Source organism: Notolepis coatsorum, assembly GCF_963971535.1.
Source record: "Notolepis coatsorum genome assembly, chromosome: 9".
Classification (NCBI taxonomy): domain Eukaryota; kingdom Metazoa; phylum Chordata; class Actinopteri; order Aulopiformes; family Paralepididae; genus Notolepis; species Notolepis coatsorum.
The window spans coordinates 127,348,783-127,366,628 of record NC_140173.1 but is presented as its reverse complement, the minus strand read 5'-3'; the positions used below and the strand labels follow the sequence as shown (position 1 = coordinate 127,366,628).

Here is a 17,846-nt window from a genome sequence, read left to right as displayed (position 1 = left end):
TTCCCCGGGTGATGACGTCAGCTGGGTTGTGTTTTGTGTCCACATACCTCCAGCTTGCTACTTCTGTTAAATCTTGAATCTCGGACACGCTCCTTGGTCAGGGGTGTGTGTTTATAATGGAGCGAGTCTGTTTTGAAGCGCCAGACTAGTCCTAATGTCATTTCTTGGGCTTCTCCTGGGATGGTCGCCATCCAGGTCTCGCTGCTTGCTGCCTTGTCCTCGGGGGAGAGGCTGCGCAATACTTGCGGGTCGCTGCTGGCCCACTGCCTGAGATCAAAGCCGCCTTTGATCAGGGAGGCGCGGAGCTTGAGTAGAAGGGCCTCGGCTTCTTCTGGCGTCGAGACGCTTTGCAGACAGTTGTCCACGTAGAAACTATTTTCTACACTTTTTCGGACCTCTTCATCAGCTGCTGGGTCCTCTGCGACGTGTTTTTGCAGTGCAAACGTAGCACAGCATGGGCTGCATGTGGTTCCGAAAGGGAGGACTTCCCATTGATAGATGGCTGGTTGCTCATCCCCGATCCTCTCTCTCCATAGGAACCGCAGCAGGGGCTTGTCCTCCTCCACTAGTCTCACCTGCAGGAACATCCCTTTGATGTCGCCGCTGATGGCCACCTTGTCCTGGCGGAAACGTAGTAACACGCCTAGTAGGGAGGGGCCGAGTGTTGGGCCGGGCAAGAGCTCTTTATTCAGATTTTGTGATCCGATCTGGTAGCTGCAGTTGAACACAATACGATCCTTGCCGTTGTGGTGGACCTTGTGGTGCGGCACGTACCATGATTCGGTCGTCTGATCGGCCTCTTTAATGTCAATTTTCTTTATGTGTCCCGCTGTGATTAGCTTGTTAATCTCAGCGCGGTACACAGTCTCTTGAGCGGGGTCTCTGGCTAGGCGCCGCTCTGTGTTCAATAGATACCGCTCCGTCGCTTCTTTTGGGGCGTGGAAGGTGGGCATACCCTCTCGCCTCAAGAGTGGAGTTGCGTATCTCATCACTCCGTTGACTTTGACTCTCTTTGTCCCTTGCTCGAGGAGTGCTATGGCGTAAATGTCTTCCTTGGAACGAATGTCTTTCTTTTCGTTCTTAAAGGGCATTGTCTCTAGTGTCCATAGCCTCTCGACATGCTGTAGGAGGGTGGTGTCTTCTTCTGTCACTCTGGAGTGGAGGCAGCTAGTGGCTGCTGTTCGGTTAAGAGACTTAGCGAGGGGGCCTTGTAATGTCCATCCTAGGCGGGTCTCGACTGCTGCAGGACAGCCTCTGGGCCCTGTGTGGACCCGGTCTATCGGGACTATGAGGTCTGCATGGTCGGAGCCTATCAGCAGGGTCGGGGTGCCACCGTCTATGAGCGGGATAGGTAGTTGACGCAGGTGCACATATTTATCCATCAGCTTGGCGATGGGGTAGGTGTACTGCGACAGGCCTATTTCTTGGCTGGTGAAAGCATTAGTAATCCTATACCGTCTCTCTGGCTGCCCGCTTGCTGCGATAGTGAAGGAGACATTCTCGCCCTTTATCGTCTTTAGATCTCTTCTTATTGTCCGAATCGTCATCTGGTTTTCGCTCCCCCGCAGCCCCAGCTGGGCCGCAGCGGATGCGAGGAGAAGGGTCTTCTCTGACCCGTCGTCAAGGACGGCGTAAGTGTCCATGACCTTGTCTTGGTAACTCAGTGTTACGCGGACCACCTTTAAGAGCACTCGGGCGCCCCCGCTGCTGGCGGGGTCAATGTACATAACACTTGCCTTTGTGCTGCTTGAGGGTGCGGGCTTTCTTCTGTTACTGTCGTGTAGGACATCTAGGTGGGCTCCGTCACACCGACTACACCTCTTCTTTAAGCGGCACTCGGCTGCCATGTGACTGCGCGCACATCGGTAACAGCGTCGGTTGGACTTTATCCATTGACCCACTTCGTCGGCGGTCATCTTCTTGAATGTGTCACATTGTGACAACCAGTGTTCTTTCTCGCAGTACGGGCACACCATCTTCCACTTCTCTTTCATCGACCAATCTTCGGCCATCGTTTGCTCTCCTAGGTCCCTCTCTGGAGCTTGGTGTGCTCCGCACGAACGTATCCAATCGCAGGCTGCTGACTTCTCTCGCCAGGAAGTCGGCTAGGTCTAGGAGGGATGGCTCGGGACCGTTAGGATCACGGTGGTCTCTTTGCCGCCTGAAGCGCTCTTGTCGGGCGGGCGGAAGCTTCTCTAAAATCCTCTCGACATTAGAGTTTGCGTATAGTTCGTGCATACCCTTTTCTCGTTGCGCCCCCAGCATCCCTACCAGGGATTGTACCTTGATAGACAGGTCGTCTAGTGAGCGATTGTCTGTTGCTGTGGGTAGGCGGTCAATATGCCTTATCTCTTGTATTACGTAGTCCCATATGCGTCCATATCTTTGGTCGAGTGCTGCTAGAGCCGCTGTGTATGGGGTAGTAGAGGTGGCATAGGCCAGCGCTATATTGTGCGCTCGGGGCACCTTGAGGTGCTTCAATAGGATAGCATACTTGTGGCGTTCATCAGCTACATCAGCCATCATTGTCTCTAAGCACATCCGTAGCTGTGTGTACTGTGCTCTGTTCTCATGGGTGAAGTCTGGAAACGTCGGTGTGCCAATGTATGATGCCGTAGATGGCTTGCACATCGGTGAGCGTTGGAAGAGAGGCCTCCTAGGCGAGTCTCCTCTTACGCCTCTCGGTGGGCTGGTACCGGCAGGGTACCATGGCCCGCGTATCCAGGTGCTATTCCTCGGGACTGGTTGTGCGTCAATCTCACCCGTGAATTGAGTCGGGGGTCTGTAGCGCAGAGCCGCGGGGGTAGAGCCTGGGCTGTACTGGACCTCCTGGTCCTGTGGAGTACTGTGCTGCTGTCGGGCTTGACTCTCCTCCTCTCCCTCTTCTTCTTCCTCTGTCAGGTCCTCTAGATCCTGTAGTCGTCTATTTAGCCTCTCCGCGGTGTATACCGTTCCTTCCTTGTAGCTGGGTCTCACTGGGACCGGTCGGGGAAGGAGTTCGGAGGGGGGTATAGGCTCTCTCTGGTGGTCGGGCTCAGGGTCGCTTAATCGGTTAGGGGAGGGTGCCCTTGACCCGTGTCTTGACGAGGCCCTGGAACCCCGTGCGGAGGGAGGGGGTGTTGCCCTGGCGATCAGCTGCTCCATTAGCTGCGCTTGTAATCGGTCGTGCTCGGCTTCGCGATTGGTGAGAGCGATGTCGCGCTCTGCTTCTCTTTGGGCACCGGCAGCGGCGCGCTGGGCTTCGGCGGCGGCGCGCTGGGCTTCGGCGTGGTCTCTTACCATATTCTCTTCCGTCTGAAGGCGTCTAATCTCTAGACGTATACGATCTTCGTCGCTCCGTTGCTGCGCTTGGAGGCGCTCTCTTTCCATGGAAGAATGTTCGCGCTCACTAAGCGTCTGTGCTTGGAGTCGATCGCGCTCTGTTGAGGCTGCTAGGCTGGCGAGGAACGCCTGTGCCAGCATCTTGTCCGCCTCGCTGGGGGAAGACGCTGGTTGAGGTGATCCGCTCCTGGCAGTACTCGTTGGAGATGCGTTCTCCTGCGGGGAGTCCTGGAGCTCTATCTCCTGGGCGCTCTCCTCTTCTTGTACCGGGCAGAGTTCCATCTCTGGAGGGTTGTCTTTCTCCTGGGGCTCTCCGGGGACTACTTCTTCGGTCTTGGCGGGGGGTAAAGTCGTGTCAGTTCCCTCCTGGTCCCTACCGTGAGCTTGGTCAGTTACATTAGAACCCACTAGGGCCTCTGTTGGCGGGGTAGCCTGGTTGATAGGGTCGGACATAATTTTACTTTCTACTTTTTCCACGTTTACCGTCTGTAGAAGGCTAGGTAGTATACTGGCAACGTTATCCTCTAAGTACTGAGGTGGCTGCCGTCTACGCTGCGGGCGATCTACTTTAGGAGGACCGTTTTGTGGAGTGTTCATCATAGGCCATTTCAATATTAATACCACTATATTAATATTACACTAGTTATTCTCCGGCTCGAAGGACCAATTGTAACTGAGGGGTACAATTCCCTGACTGTATTGATAAGTATGGTATCATTAAACCACTACCGCTTTATGTACTTTAATTACTGGCCATACAGTACACGATATATGAATATGATGAACACTTCCCACAATGAAATCGGTTCCAGTCAAAGGTATTAATCAAGTATTTAATGGAGCAAAAGGTACATAGGATACTTTACATTATTCTTTGAATGCACTTGTAAGGCAAAGGAGTATGCGTAGGCAAATCAATAACGAATGTCCATTCTCTGGTTACGCAGGAGGTAATTATACAACCTGAATCTTAGGGAATTATATCTATGGTACACTAGTAATAGCGGGAGATACTGGAAAGGGTTCCCACTGGTTGTAAGCCAGCAAGGGGGTAGAAGATCTGTCGGTAGTAGGACGTCTGGTCAACGATGACTAGGGAGACTTCAGGTACAGAAGCCGGTGCAGTAGTCTCTTGATCCACATACGAATACAGCTTGGTTCTCTTGTAGACTGTAGCTCTACAGTGAAGAAAGCTAGGCGGCCTCAGGCTATCTGAGCGCCGACTCGACTTGACTCCTCTCGGGGTAAATCCAACACGTGCAGGCGTCTGCGATTATCCGCTCCATAAATCATAGGACCAAAGCAAATATATTCCAGCCGCAAAGGCTATGTAGTCGTCGGGTAGATTAATCCAGTGTACATGTCCATACGGTTCTCGCCTAGGTCTCCTCGGGTGAAGGCGCCATGCGGTCGACCCAGCCTGGATAAGAACTCTAGCTAATACGAGAAAGCGTTGGAGATGCTGGTCACTATAGAATTCTAACCGCACGATACACTATACACAAATAGACTATTAAAGACTCAATAGAAATATGTCGCACTCGACGGTATAGTGCCAAACTCTGACAATTCAGTTATTAATTCGCACGCGGTCTCGATACTCTATTCTGAGGCCAAACAGGCCATACTTCACCGCACGTTGTATCGTGGGTGAGACTTCAACTTATCGGTAACATGCTAAGTGCACGAAGGGTACGGAGGTAAGGGGCTAAGGGTCTTCTACATTCACCTGCGCCGTATTTATACGCACGGTGCACAAATAGTGCCACTCTCATTTCTGTCGCCGTATCCCTGGGCAGGGCCGGGCAAGTACAGACATGTCGTGTCGGTGACTTTGAACTTGGCTCCGGGGGGCGGTCCCTGGCGCCGGTGGACCGCTGTCCAATAGGAGAATGAACTATTATGGGCTGGACTAAAGGGATGTTCCGTGTATATGTACAAGGAATATACAAGGGATATCAAACGATATACAAATACTATTCAATATATATCAATAAATAAATATATATATTCGGTTTAATCTGATCCTTCGTAACAGTGTGTAATAGTGTAATAGTGTGTAATAGTGTAATAGTGTGTAATAGTGTAATAGTGTAATAGTGTGTAATAGTGTGTAATAGTGTAATAGTGTGTAATAGTGTAATAGTGTGTAATAGTGTGTAATAGTGTAATAGTGTGTAATATTGTAATAGTGTAATAGTGTGTAATAGTGTAATAGTGTGTAATAGTGTAATAGTGTGTAATAGTGTAATAGTGTAATAGTGTAATATTGTGTAATAGTGTAATAGTGTGTAATAGTGTAATAGTGTGTAATAGTGTAATAGTGTGTGATAGTGTAATAGTGTAATAGTGTAATAGTGTGTAATAGTGTAATAGTGTATTAGTGTGTAATAGTGTAATAGTGTGTAATAGTGTAATAGTGTGTAATAGTGTAATAGTGTAATAGTGTGTAATAGTGTAATAGTGTAATAGGGTAAGTGTGTAATAGTGTAATAGTGTATTAGTGTGTATTAGTGTGTATTAGTGTAATAGTGTAATAGTGTGTAATAGTGTGTAATAGTGTAATAGTGTGTAATAGTGTAATAGTGTGTAATAGTGTAATAGTGTGTAATAGTGTGTAATAGTGTAATAGTGTGTAATAGTGTAATAGTATAATAGTGTGTAATAGTGTAATAGTGTGTAATAGTGTGTAATAGTGTAATAGTGTGTAATAGTGTAATAGTGTGTAATAGTGTAATAGTGTGTAATAGTGTGTAATAGTGTGTAATAGTGTAATAGTGTGTAATAGTGTAATAGTGTAATAGTGTGTAATAGTGTGTAATAGTGTAATAGTGTGTAATAGTGAAATAGTGTGTAATAGTGTGTAATAGTGTGTAATAGTGTAATAGTGTGTAATAGTGTGTAATAGTGTAATAGTGTGTAATAGTGTGTAATAGTGTAATAGTGTGTAATAGTGTAATAGTGTGTAATAGTGTGTAATAGTGTAATAGTGTGTAATAGTGTAATAGTGTGTAATAGTGTAATAGTGTGTAATAGTGTGTAATAGTGTGTAATAGTGTAATAGTGTGTAATAGTGTAATAGTGTGTAATAGTGTAATAGTGTAATAGTGTGTAATAGTGTGTAATAGTGTAATAGTGTGTAATAGTGTAATAGTGTGTAATAGTGTAATAGTGTAATAGTGTGTAATAGTGTAATAGTGTGTAATAGTGTGTAATAGTGTAATAGTGTGTAATAGTGTAATAGTGTGTAATAGTGTGTAATGGTGTAATAGTGTAATAGTGTGTAATAGTGTAATAGTGTAATAGTTTGTAATAGTGTAATAGTGTGTAATAGTGTGTAATAGTGTAATAGTGTGTAATAGTGTAATAGTGTGTAATAGTGTAATAGTGTGTAATAGTGTAATGTAATAGTGTAATAGTGTGTAATAGTGTAATAGTGTGTAATAGTGTAATAGTGCTATGCGACTTGCGGGTTGTGTCGTTGCACTCAGTAGGGATATCCTCTTTCATTGGTCTATGTTGACCACTCCCCCGATCCTTAGGCCGCGCCCCCTTTTTGTATCCTTTGAACCGTTTGTCATAGACTCGCGAGAGACCCTCTCCCCCGTTGGCCGGCGGTGCACAGGCGTCACCCACACTTTCACAATTTCCCCCGCGCGGAATTGTCTAGTTATTATTATTATTATTATTATTATTATTATTATTATTATTATTATTATTATTATAATATTATGGAGGCACACACATCCAAAACCAAAGAACTGAATGTGAACAAACCATACAAACCAACATACCTTTATTTAACCAGGCAAATCAATTAAGAACAAATTCTTATTTACAACGATGGCAAGAGACAACGCCTCTTGAAGGGAGGAAGGGGGGCTGGAAAGGAATTCAGGATTAAACATTTCCGACATACAATATATGTTATTACAATATAAATATACATACAACAAGCAATATAGCAAAGAAATAAACAAAGAAATGGATTGCACACTGGACAGATAAAGAAAATAGGAATTGGTTAGTGTGGTATGGGGGGAGGGGTTTCATTGATACCTTTTGAATGAAAATACATTTTATTTGGAAAATAAGATAAAATGCTGCTTCTTTGTTTGCACTACGTGTTTTTTGTATTAAGTTCAGTCGCACTTTTTTTTAACAGACCTTTGACTAAATTATTGTAATTAGCCTATATGACAGCAGTTTTCGTTGTCATATTGATGTGCCTTTTTTATGGCTACCCATGTATTTCCATGGAATTATTGGAAGTTTATTTGGAAAGTAATACACATTTTAAAAACCATTCATGCATTACATTGTGTAAGTGTAATATATTATTACTCTGTTAAACTACATTTGGTGAAGCGCGCATCATGACTTGTTTAGGACTCGAAACTTAAGGTTAGGACTAGTCAGTCTTGACTTGTGACTTGACTTGGGACATGCCTGTCTTGACTGATCGCTCCATCTACCATAAAAATAGGCTATTTGTCTGACTGGTCAGCTTAGCGATATCAATAACAAACTCCGCCATTTTCAGACTTAACTTACCTTGTTTTATATAAAATAACATTAACTACCAAGCGTATATATATTTATAAAAAATACGTCAAGATTCAAGAGGTTTTAGTCACATACACAAGACAGTGTATGTCACATTGCACAATCAAGGCGGGCATGGCCACCTTCATTTCACTACATGTCTTGTGTATGTGACAAAAACCTCTTGAATCTTGACGTATTTTTTATAAATATATACGCAGGGGTGTAAAGTACTTGAGTAATTGTACTTAGTTACAATACTTAGTACTGTTTTGGGGGATTTGTACTTTACTCTAGTATTATTAGGTTTGTATACTTTTACTCAATTACATTTCAGAGAAAAAAACACTTTACTCCTTACATTTAAATGCAGACCTACAAAGTACAAATCTCGCAGGTCCAACCATTTTAATTATTATATTTGTTTCACTGGCCGAACTAACGTTAACGTTATTTTACTTTAGTACATTTAAAAGTAGAAACTTGACTTTTTAGCCACATACTCTTCTTTTACTTGAGTGAGATTTTTTCACTTAAGTATAATTTGTGGGTACTTTTTACACCCCTGTATATACGCTATAATCTGCTTGGGTGGTTTTATTGGTAAGTTTTTTTTCCCTCACTGGTGAATACAAATGACAAAACATCTTCATCAACAACTATAAAATTAGGCTGAGATCCGCTAAAACAAGTGTAAACACAAAACTAGTTAAAACTAGCTGAATCTTTGAAGATAGTGACTTTAGGGAATAAGCACATTGTGTATACCGTTTACCCTTTATTGTGACATATTATAACTGATAAGGCAGACCCTCAATTGTATTGCCTATATTTATGTCTTTCTTCTATCCCATACCTGTATCCCCCTCCTCCAGTGTACAGTGTTACTTGTTTATACAGTGTGCCCCCCGCCCCCCCCCCCCACCCAACCACCTCCAATGTAAATTACCCAGTATGGTTGTCAATATCCCAATGTACCCAACCCCCCCCACCCAACCTCCTCCAATGTACAGTTTCTACGTCAAATGTATATACTCCCTTTTCTTGACTCCTTCTGTATCACAAACAGTACTGTATTTGCAAATCTGGTATGTCATAAATGTATAGATGTAGCAGTACTGACTATCTGTATGTCATGTATGTCATATATGTCTATATGAATTGAAAATGGGGGACCCTGATGGAAACAAGACAAACGTCTTTCTCAGGTCTGCATCCCCTTAACAATTGTATGTATTGAGCCGTACTGTATTGTACCCATTCTGCAATCTGTTAAATAAAGTTCTCATTCATTCATTCATTCATTCCAGGCTGCAATGACTCAGAATTTCCCCAAGGGGATCAATAAAGGAATATCTCGTCTTAATTTCAAAGAAAATACAAAAAACAGGAAGACTTCTTGGTTGATTGACGAGTAACAAAAGAAAGACTCATTCGATATAATAATTTACAGGTTTTGAAGCAGTGCCAATTTATTCATTCACATTCCATCTCTTCACAGGGTAGTGCATGTATATGATGCTCCGAAGGTATTATGCAAAACACTCAAGATTTAAGAAGGAGGGACATGTCTATAAATGGGGTTTGGTCGACCGCTCCCATAAGGTTTGGCTCTTCTGCTGGCGAGGTTCCCTCTAGGTGAAGAGGTTGTAGAAACTGTTCACCGTCCCTTCAGGCGTCTCCTCCAAAGCTACGCCCTCGCAGAAAGGTGGCAGGGTGAGGAGACCGGGGTCCTTAATACCAGTCTCTGTGTTCAAGTTGCTGTGTGAGAGACGCATGATATCGTTACCATTGGGGCAGACGATACAACCCGTTTCTCCTGGACTGAATGTATTACAGCAGCACAGCAGATCCTGGAACCAAGTTCCAATAATATTCCTGGTGATAATAATAAAAAACTAACCTGATAGAGAGTGCATTTCCTTCATAGATGTAGAGTGTGCTGAGAGGCAAGCATCCCACGCTTACAGACATGGAATAAGTAGCTGAAACAACACCACAAAGAAACAAAAAACACCACAAAGAAACAAAAACACACATTATTTATCATGACTGATCCGTTTCACTGATTTATTGTCAAGTCTCCCATCACTTGTCTGAGAAGCTCAGAAATCCATCAATTTGTCTGTTGGCATCTGAAACCTCCAGACAAAGAATCATAGTCGATTAATTGTATTGCTTAATTTGTTTTTAAAAAGCAGTTAACATACCGACACAGTATATTAAAAACTCAAAACAATTTAGAGGATCAACGTTATACATCACTTTAACTATGAATAAAACACAAACGTAGTGCCCTTTGATGAATGTTACTCACCTTAAAACGTGACTCCTGTGGCGTTTCACCTGAATGAAACAATGTGCCTCGTCTTACCGTTTGCCTCTGGAACGGCCCCCGTCCATATGGAGAGTTTAAGCCCGTCCTCTGCAATGGTTGGACTCCCTAAATTAATTTCGATAGACATATTGGCGTCGGAGGGAATCTCCAGAGGATGCAGGTCTGACTGCAGAGATTTCTTCGCACAGGTCTGGTTACTGCCGTCGATCACATAGAAAACCCCCTGCCGGGGATAAGGACAGAATCTCTGAGCAACACAAATATAATAATTCGATCATACAGCACAAGTACAGTACAACAAAAAGAGTCCAACTAGAGTGCGAATGTAAAAGTAAAGCGCAGAGTAATATACAGGTGATTAAACTGGGTATAATATTTATAAATTCGTACTACTGATTAATAGTGCTAATCAGATGTACAGAGTTGTAGCATTAATATGTACAGTGATACAGGTACTGTATAAAGACACTACGGCAGTAAGTCATAGGCTACTGGCCAGCAGCGTAACTAGTAAGAGTAGGTAAGTTGTACAGATATGTAAAAATGATTATATACAGGTATGTACAGAGATATGTGGATATACACAGTTTTATACATAAGCGTATTTATATATATTTAAGTGTTACCTCTTTGAAAAACATCAGAACATCCAAACTCAGTGTAAAGTTGACGTTGTAGGGCTCAGTATATTTGAGCCGGAGCTTCTTGGCCACATTATCGTACGTATAATTACCACCTGCATGTTTCCCAGTCCTCAAGTTGAACTGATTCATTGAAACAAAGAAGAGGGAATTTGATAAAAGAATTACAAACAAAGAGTTTAAGATCAAGACTGATATCTGGTTTGAAATTCCAAATAGGGAAACTCACCACACACAACATTCCGGTCATACTGGGTGAATCTAAAAGAAATATACATTACTGTTACTGAAATAGCTGTAAGTAGCTAAGGTTAAATAAACATTGGTATACATACAAGATATAGCAAACTAAGCATTACAAATTACAGTTGAAACCAAACATCCTTACGGCAAGGCTGGTCGTGGTCTGCAAGGGTGGTGGCACCCATACACAAGAAGATGAAGGTGGTGACAGCTGCGTACATCTTTCTTGAGTGGAGATGATCACTATTCAGAGAACACAATTAAGAGTTGACAAACTCAAAAGCAAAGAGAACGAGCCGCCATTTTATGTTACAACCCCATATGTCAAGGGGAAGGGGTGAATAATAAAAGGATGATTTTACAGGAAAAATAAAATGCCCACAAGTTTAAGTGAAGGAAAATAATATTGTGCCTTTATATATACAAACAAAAACACAGACTAATATACAATGACAATGGTGGATTTGAGACACAACCCAAGGGGAAAGGGGAGGGGGGGGGTATGAAAAAGGAGCTTGAAGGATGCCAAAAGGAATGAACCGAGGCAAACGAAACAAAACTAACTCTACACAAACACAAAAGGTCAAATAAAAACTACTTGAGTCATCACTACCTAACCAAACATATGTCCAAAACATACAATGAGTGGCATCACTTCTGACCTAGACAATACTATCCCTACGTGTAGCACCAAATGTATTGGGCCCCTTACCTGCTCCAATTCCCAACACAGAACACACACAGACACTTTTACCAAGTTGGCTAACTAAGTCACATACCTACATTTAGCCAACAGCAACGGAGACAAAAAGAAGAGGAGAAACAGGAAGTGCCACATCGGTTTTAAAACAAGGGGAGGGCTTCCGATTGGTCAACTGGTGATATGATTGATGGCTGGGATGACTGGCTGGTTTCCAATTGGTCTCTTGATTGATGACAGGCCCCTGGATCAGATTAGCAGGTGGAGTGTGTGAGAGAGAGAGAGAGAGAGAGAGAGAGAGAGAGAGAGAGAGAGAGAGAGAGAGAGAGAGATTTGATTTTAGAAAAACATTTATTTACATAATTCTCATTACAATACGTGTGTCAATACAATTAAATAACTAACTACACATTATATCGGGCAACATGTGTCCCCATCACACTTAAAACCACCTGAGATCTCACAATAATTTTTTTTAAATACACCTGTCCTTCTGCAACACAACAAAAAAAACATTGAAGCTCCACCCAAACAAAAAAAGTATCCATGCGTCCATTCAACACATAATATTTCATCAAGAACAACATATGAGCAACCCAAGAAGGGTCCCGTCAGTCCATTTGTGTCCGTTTTTATATTCAGCGCATGAAATAGATCCCCTTCATCAGGACCTTCCGTTCCACAGAAATAATCCTGCAACAGGTATTGTTCCCTGATGCTCCGCGCTTCAGTCCAATCGTCCAGACAGACCCTGTTGTGACAGGCTGTCCTCAGCCCCAATAAAGAAGCCACTTCCTCTGACCCGGCTACATCCACAACATCTTTCAGTGTCATTGTCCCGTCACTGTCCAAGCCCAGGTCTACTCCCTTCCTGAATGTCCAGCCAGGCTCCACACATCAGAGGCTCCATTATCATGGTAATATTACATTATTCAATTGTCTGAGCTTCTGCACAATTTTTCTCAGTCAAAAAACTTCCTGGGAAGTGTACCCCCCCCCCCCCCATTGTTCTTCAACCTCATTTGGGTCCTTGCTGAAAAACTAAACATCTCTAAATCTTCAAAAAAATCTTCCACTTTTACCTTACCTTGCTACCTCTCTATCTTTTTTATGCTCGCTTATGCCTGTATTTTTTACTGCTGTGAAGCACTTTGAACTGCAACTTCTGTATGAAAAGTGCTATACAAATACAGTTATTATTATTATTATTATTATTATTATTATTATTATTATTATTATTATTATTATTATTATTATTATTATTATTATTAGTGTGGGTGACCTGGCGAAGCCAGGTTGCCACCCACACTGTTGTTCTTGTTACTCTTTTTATTTATTATTTCTTTATTCCACCGATTTTGCCAACACCACTCGTGCCAGAGCGTTCGCGCCCCATACACGTGAAAGGTATCAAAACGATCGGCTTGCCTATGGCAACTGCGGTATTCGAACTCGTAAAGTTTCACCGCACCGTCTGGCTACGAATCGACTTTAAACGGTAAAATTTCGGTCCCATTGGAAATGCATTGCAATTTAGAGTGCGAGATCTTTCTTTATTCCACCCATTTTGCAAACATTGCTCGTGCCAGAGCGTTCGCGCCCCATACACGTGAAAGGTACCGCACCGTCTGGCTACGAATCGACTTTAAACGGTCAAATTTCGGTCCCATTGGAAATGCATTGCAATTTAGAGTGTAGCAGCTGAAATAATCTTTTTTCCCCTATCTTGGGTGAATTGCGAGTGTGATCTCAATTTTGGACGTAGAAATAAAACAAACACATCAAAACGATGACACGGCTGTCAGCCCGCTCACAAAAGAAAAATAAATGGAATTGGACATTTCTATCTCAACTGACGACCATTTGTTTGAAGGTTCTCCTCTCCATTGACCGCCATGCAATCGCACTCTAGGAATTTCTTTTTTCACACTCTTTTTTAGCCTTCTGTTCCGATCGCCGAAGGAGTGCCACAATATCGCACGAATGCCACAATATCGCACGCAACCCTTCGCCTACTCATTGTAGTGCTTCTGTGCGCGTCACAACGCTTCATCTCTTATAGTTTTCTTTTAATCAACGTGACAATGCAGTCATGCATCTGCCTCCATAGAAATACATTGGATAGAAAATGCAAGTCATAGTGATTGCTTCACCTGTGTGGCTCGTGGCTCACTCATGATTGGTTCAGCTGTGTGGCTCGTGGCTGAGCTGCCAATGACCTCATCCACTTTAACCCATCATTGCCCATCACTGTGTTGCAGTACTGAATTGCTGGACAGCACCCTCTGTCTTGCGGGTGTCATTGTACTCAGTAGGTATATCCTCTTTCATTTTTCATTGGTCCATGTTGACCACCTTTCATTGGTCGATGTTGACCACTCCCCGGATCCTTAGACCACGCCCCCTTAGGCCACACCCCCTCAGTGTATCTCTTGAACCGTTTGTCGTAGAGACTTGCGGATTGTGCCATTGTACTCAGTAGGGATATCCTCTTTCATTTTTCATTGGTCCATGTTGACCACCTTTCATTGGTCGATGTTGACCACTCCCCCGATCCTTAGACCACGCCCCCTTAGGCCACACCCCCTCAGTGTATCTCTTGGACCGTTTGTCGTAGAGACTTGCGGATTGTGCCATTGGTCGATGTTGACCACCTTTCATTGGTCGATGTTGACCACTCCACTGATCCTTAGACCACGCCCCCTTAGGCCACACCCCCTCAGTGTATCTCTTGAACCGTTTGTCGTAGGGACTTGCGGATTGTGCCATTGTACTCTGTGTAATAGTGTAATAGTGTAATAGTGTGTAATAGTGTAATAGTGTGTAATAGTGTAATAGTGTAATAGTGTAATATTGTGTAATAGTGTAATAGTGTGTAATAGTGTAATAGTGTGTAATAGTGTAATAGTGTGTAATAGTGTAATAGTGTGTGATAGTGTAATAGTGTGTAATAGTGTAATAGTGTAATAGTGTGTAATAGTGTAATAGTGTATTAGTGTGTAATAGTGTAATAGTGTGTAATAGTGTAATAGTGTGTAATAGTGTAATAGTGTAATAGTGTAATAGTGTGTAATAGTGTAATAGTGTAATAGGGTAAGTGTGTAATAGTGTAATAGTGTATTAGTGTGTTATAGTGTGTATTAGTGTAATAGTGTAATAGTGTGTAATAGTGTGTAATAGTGTAATAGTGTGTAATAGTGTAATAGTGTGTAATAGTGTAATAGTGTGTAATAGTGTAATAGTGTAATAGTGTGTAATAGTGTAATAGTGTGTAATAGTGTGTAATAGTGTAATAGTGTGTAATAGTGTAATAGTGTGTAATAGTGTAATAGTGTAATAGTGTGTAATAGTGTAATAGTGTAATAGTGTAATATTGTGTAATAGTGTAATAGTGTGTAATAGTGTAATAGTGTGTAATAGTGTAATAGTGTGTAATAGTGTAATAGTGTGTGATAGTGTAATAGTGTGTAATAGTGTAATAGTGTAATAGTGTGTAATAGTGTAATAGTGTATTAGTGTGTAATAGTGTAATAGTGTGTAATAGTGTAATAGTGTGTAATAGTGTAATAGTGTAATAGTGTAATAGTGTGTAATAGTGTAATAGTGTAATAGGGTAAGTGTGTAATAGTGTAATAGTGTATTAGTGTGTATTAGTGTGTATTAGTGTAATAGTGTAATAGTGTGTAATAGTGTGTAATAGTGTAATAGTGTGTAATAGTGTAATAGTGTGTAATAGTGTAATAGTGTAATAGTGTGTAATAGTGTGTAATAGTGTAATAGTGTGTAATAGTGTAATAGTGTAATAGTGTGTAATAGTGTAATAGTGTGTAATAGTGTAATAGTGTGTAATAGTGTAATAGTGTAATAGTGTGTAATAGTGTAATAGTGTGTAATAGTGTGTAATAGTGTAATAGTGTGTAATAGTGTAATAGTGTAATAGTGTGTAATAGTGTGTAATAGTGTGTAATAGTGTAATAGTGTAATAGTGTGTAATAGTGTAATAGTGTGTAATAGTGTAATAGTGTGTAATAGTGTAATAGTGTGTAATAGTGTGTAATAGTGTAATAGTGTGTAATAGTGTAATAGTGTGTAATAGTGTAATAGTGTAATAGTGTGTAATAGTGTAATAGTGTAATAGTGTGTAATAGTGTAATAGTGTGTAATAGTGTAATAGTGTGTAATAGTGTAATAGTGTGTAATAGTGTGTAATAGTGTAATAGTGTGTAATAGTGTGTAATAGTGTGTAATAGTGTAATAGTGTAATAGTGTGTAATAGTGTGTAATAGTGTAATAGTGTGTAATAGTGTAATAGTGTAATAGTGTGTAATAGTGTAATAGTGTAATAGTGTGTAATAGTGTGTAAGTGTGTAATAGTGTAATAGTGTGTAATAGTGTGTAATAGTGTAATAGTGTGTAATAGTGTGTAATAGTGTAATAGTGTAATATTGTGTAATAGTGTAATAGTGTGTAATAGTGTGTAATAGTGTAATAGTGTGTAATAGTGTAATAGTGTGTAATAGTGTAATAGTGTGTAATAGTGTAATGTAATAGTGTAATAGTGTAATAGTGTGTAATAGTGTAATAGTGTGTAATAGTGTAATAGTGCTATGCGACTTGCGGGTTGTGTCGTTGCACTCAGTAGGGATATCCTCTTTCATTGGTCTATGTTGACCACTCCCCCGATCCTTAGGCCGCGCCCCCTTTTTGTATCCTTTGAACCGTTTGTCATAGACTCGCGAGAGACCCTCTCCCCCGTTGGCCGGCGGTGCACAGGCGTCACCCACACTTTCACAATTTCCCCCGCGCGGAATTGTCTAGTTATTATTATTATTATTATTATTATTATTATTATTATTATTATTATTATTATTATTATTATTATTATTATTATTATTATTATTATTATTATTATTATTATTATTATATTATGGAGGCACACACATCCAAAACCAAAGAACTGAATGTGAACAAATCATCAATTTTTTTGTACCTTTATTTAACCAGGCAAATCAATTAAGAACAAATTCTTATTTACAACGATGGCAAGAGACAACGCCTCTTGAAGGGAGGAAGGGGGGCTGGAAAGGAATTCAGGATTAAACATTTCCGACATACAATATATGTTATTACAATATAAATATACATACAACAAGCAATATAGCAAAGAAATAAACAAAGAAATGGATTGCACACTGGACAGATAGAGAAAATAGGAATTGGTTAGTGTGGTATGGGGGGAGGGGTTTCATTGATACCTTTTGAATGAAAATACATTTTATTTGGAAAATAAGATAAAATGCTGCTTCTTTGTTTGCACTACTTGTTTTTTGTATTAAGTTCAGTCGCACTTTTTTTTAACAGACCTTTGACTAAATTATTGTAATTAGCCTATATGACAGCAGTTTTGTTTTCGTTGTCATATTGATGTGCCTTTTTTATGGCTACCCATTGTGGTATAATATCTAATGTTCTCATGTAAATATATTCCCCTCCCCTGTATCCCCTTACCTATGCCCCCCCCCTCTCTGTGGAATAAGACATTCCCCTCCCCTTTCTCCCCAAACCTGTACCCCCCCCCCCCCCCATTTGACCTATCAAATGGGACCACACACCCCCCCTTGTTGAACTATAAAGGGCTCCTCCCGACCACAATAGAGGTCTTCTCACCTGGGTCATTTCAGCTGATCACCTGGGGGAAGCCCTCAGCCATTCTCTCTATGTAATCTATCTGTTTGGTTAATAAACCTTGTTATTATCCAAACCTCGGTTGACTGAGAACATTCTTCATCAGGATATCCACAAATATCCCATTATCCAAACCTCGGTTGACTGAGAACATTCTTCATCAGGATATCCACAAATATCCCACAATTGGCGTCTACGAACTTGTGACGGACTTCTTGCGTCCTACCGGCGTGCTGTATTGTTTCAGCTATACAGAGAAAAGTGAGTATAATAGATGGTCGACCAAAAATGTATGGCAAGGAATTAAAACCTTCCCGCTTTTCTCTGTGCCAGGTGAATATTACAGAATGTTGTCAAATATTGAGATCATGGC

The 17,846-nt window shown here is 41.5% G+C and overlaps 1 protein-coding gene and 1 long non-coding RNA gene across 2 annotated transcripts; both read right to left on the bottom strand.

The window, feature by feature from the left end:
* Nucleotides 1–9,391: 9,391 nt before the first annotated feature.
* Nucleotides 9,392–10,845, bottom strand: LOC311234748 (ependymin-1-like; the record flags this gene model as incomplete). Its single annotated transcript, XM_084321991.1, has 4 exons — nucleotides 9,392–9,627; nucleotides 9,770–9,851; nucleotides 10,241–10,427; nucleotides 10,831–10,845. The coding sequence occupies 4 exons, from the start codon at nucleotides 10,843–10,845 to the stop codon at nucleotides 9,501–9,503; spliced, it is 411 nt and encodes a 136-aa protein (XP_084178117.1). The 3' UTR covers nucleotides 9,392–9,500.
* Nucleotides 10,846–10,867: 22 nt separating this feature from the next.
* LOC311234273 lies at nucleotides 10,868–11,334 on the bottom strand. Its single transcript, XR_014620082.1, has 3 exons — nucleotides 11,234–11,334; nucleotides 11,075–11,106; nucleotides 10,868–10,968 (listed from the first exon to the last, which is right to left on the bottom strand). It is a non-coding gene; the product is annotated as an uncharacterized lncRNA (long non-coding RNA).
* Between the last annotated feature and the right edge of the window lie 6,512 nt (nucleotides 11,335–17,846).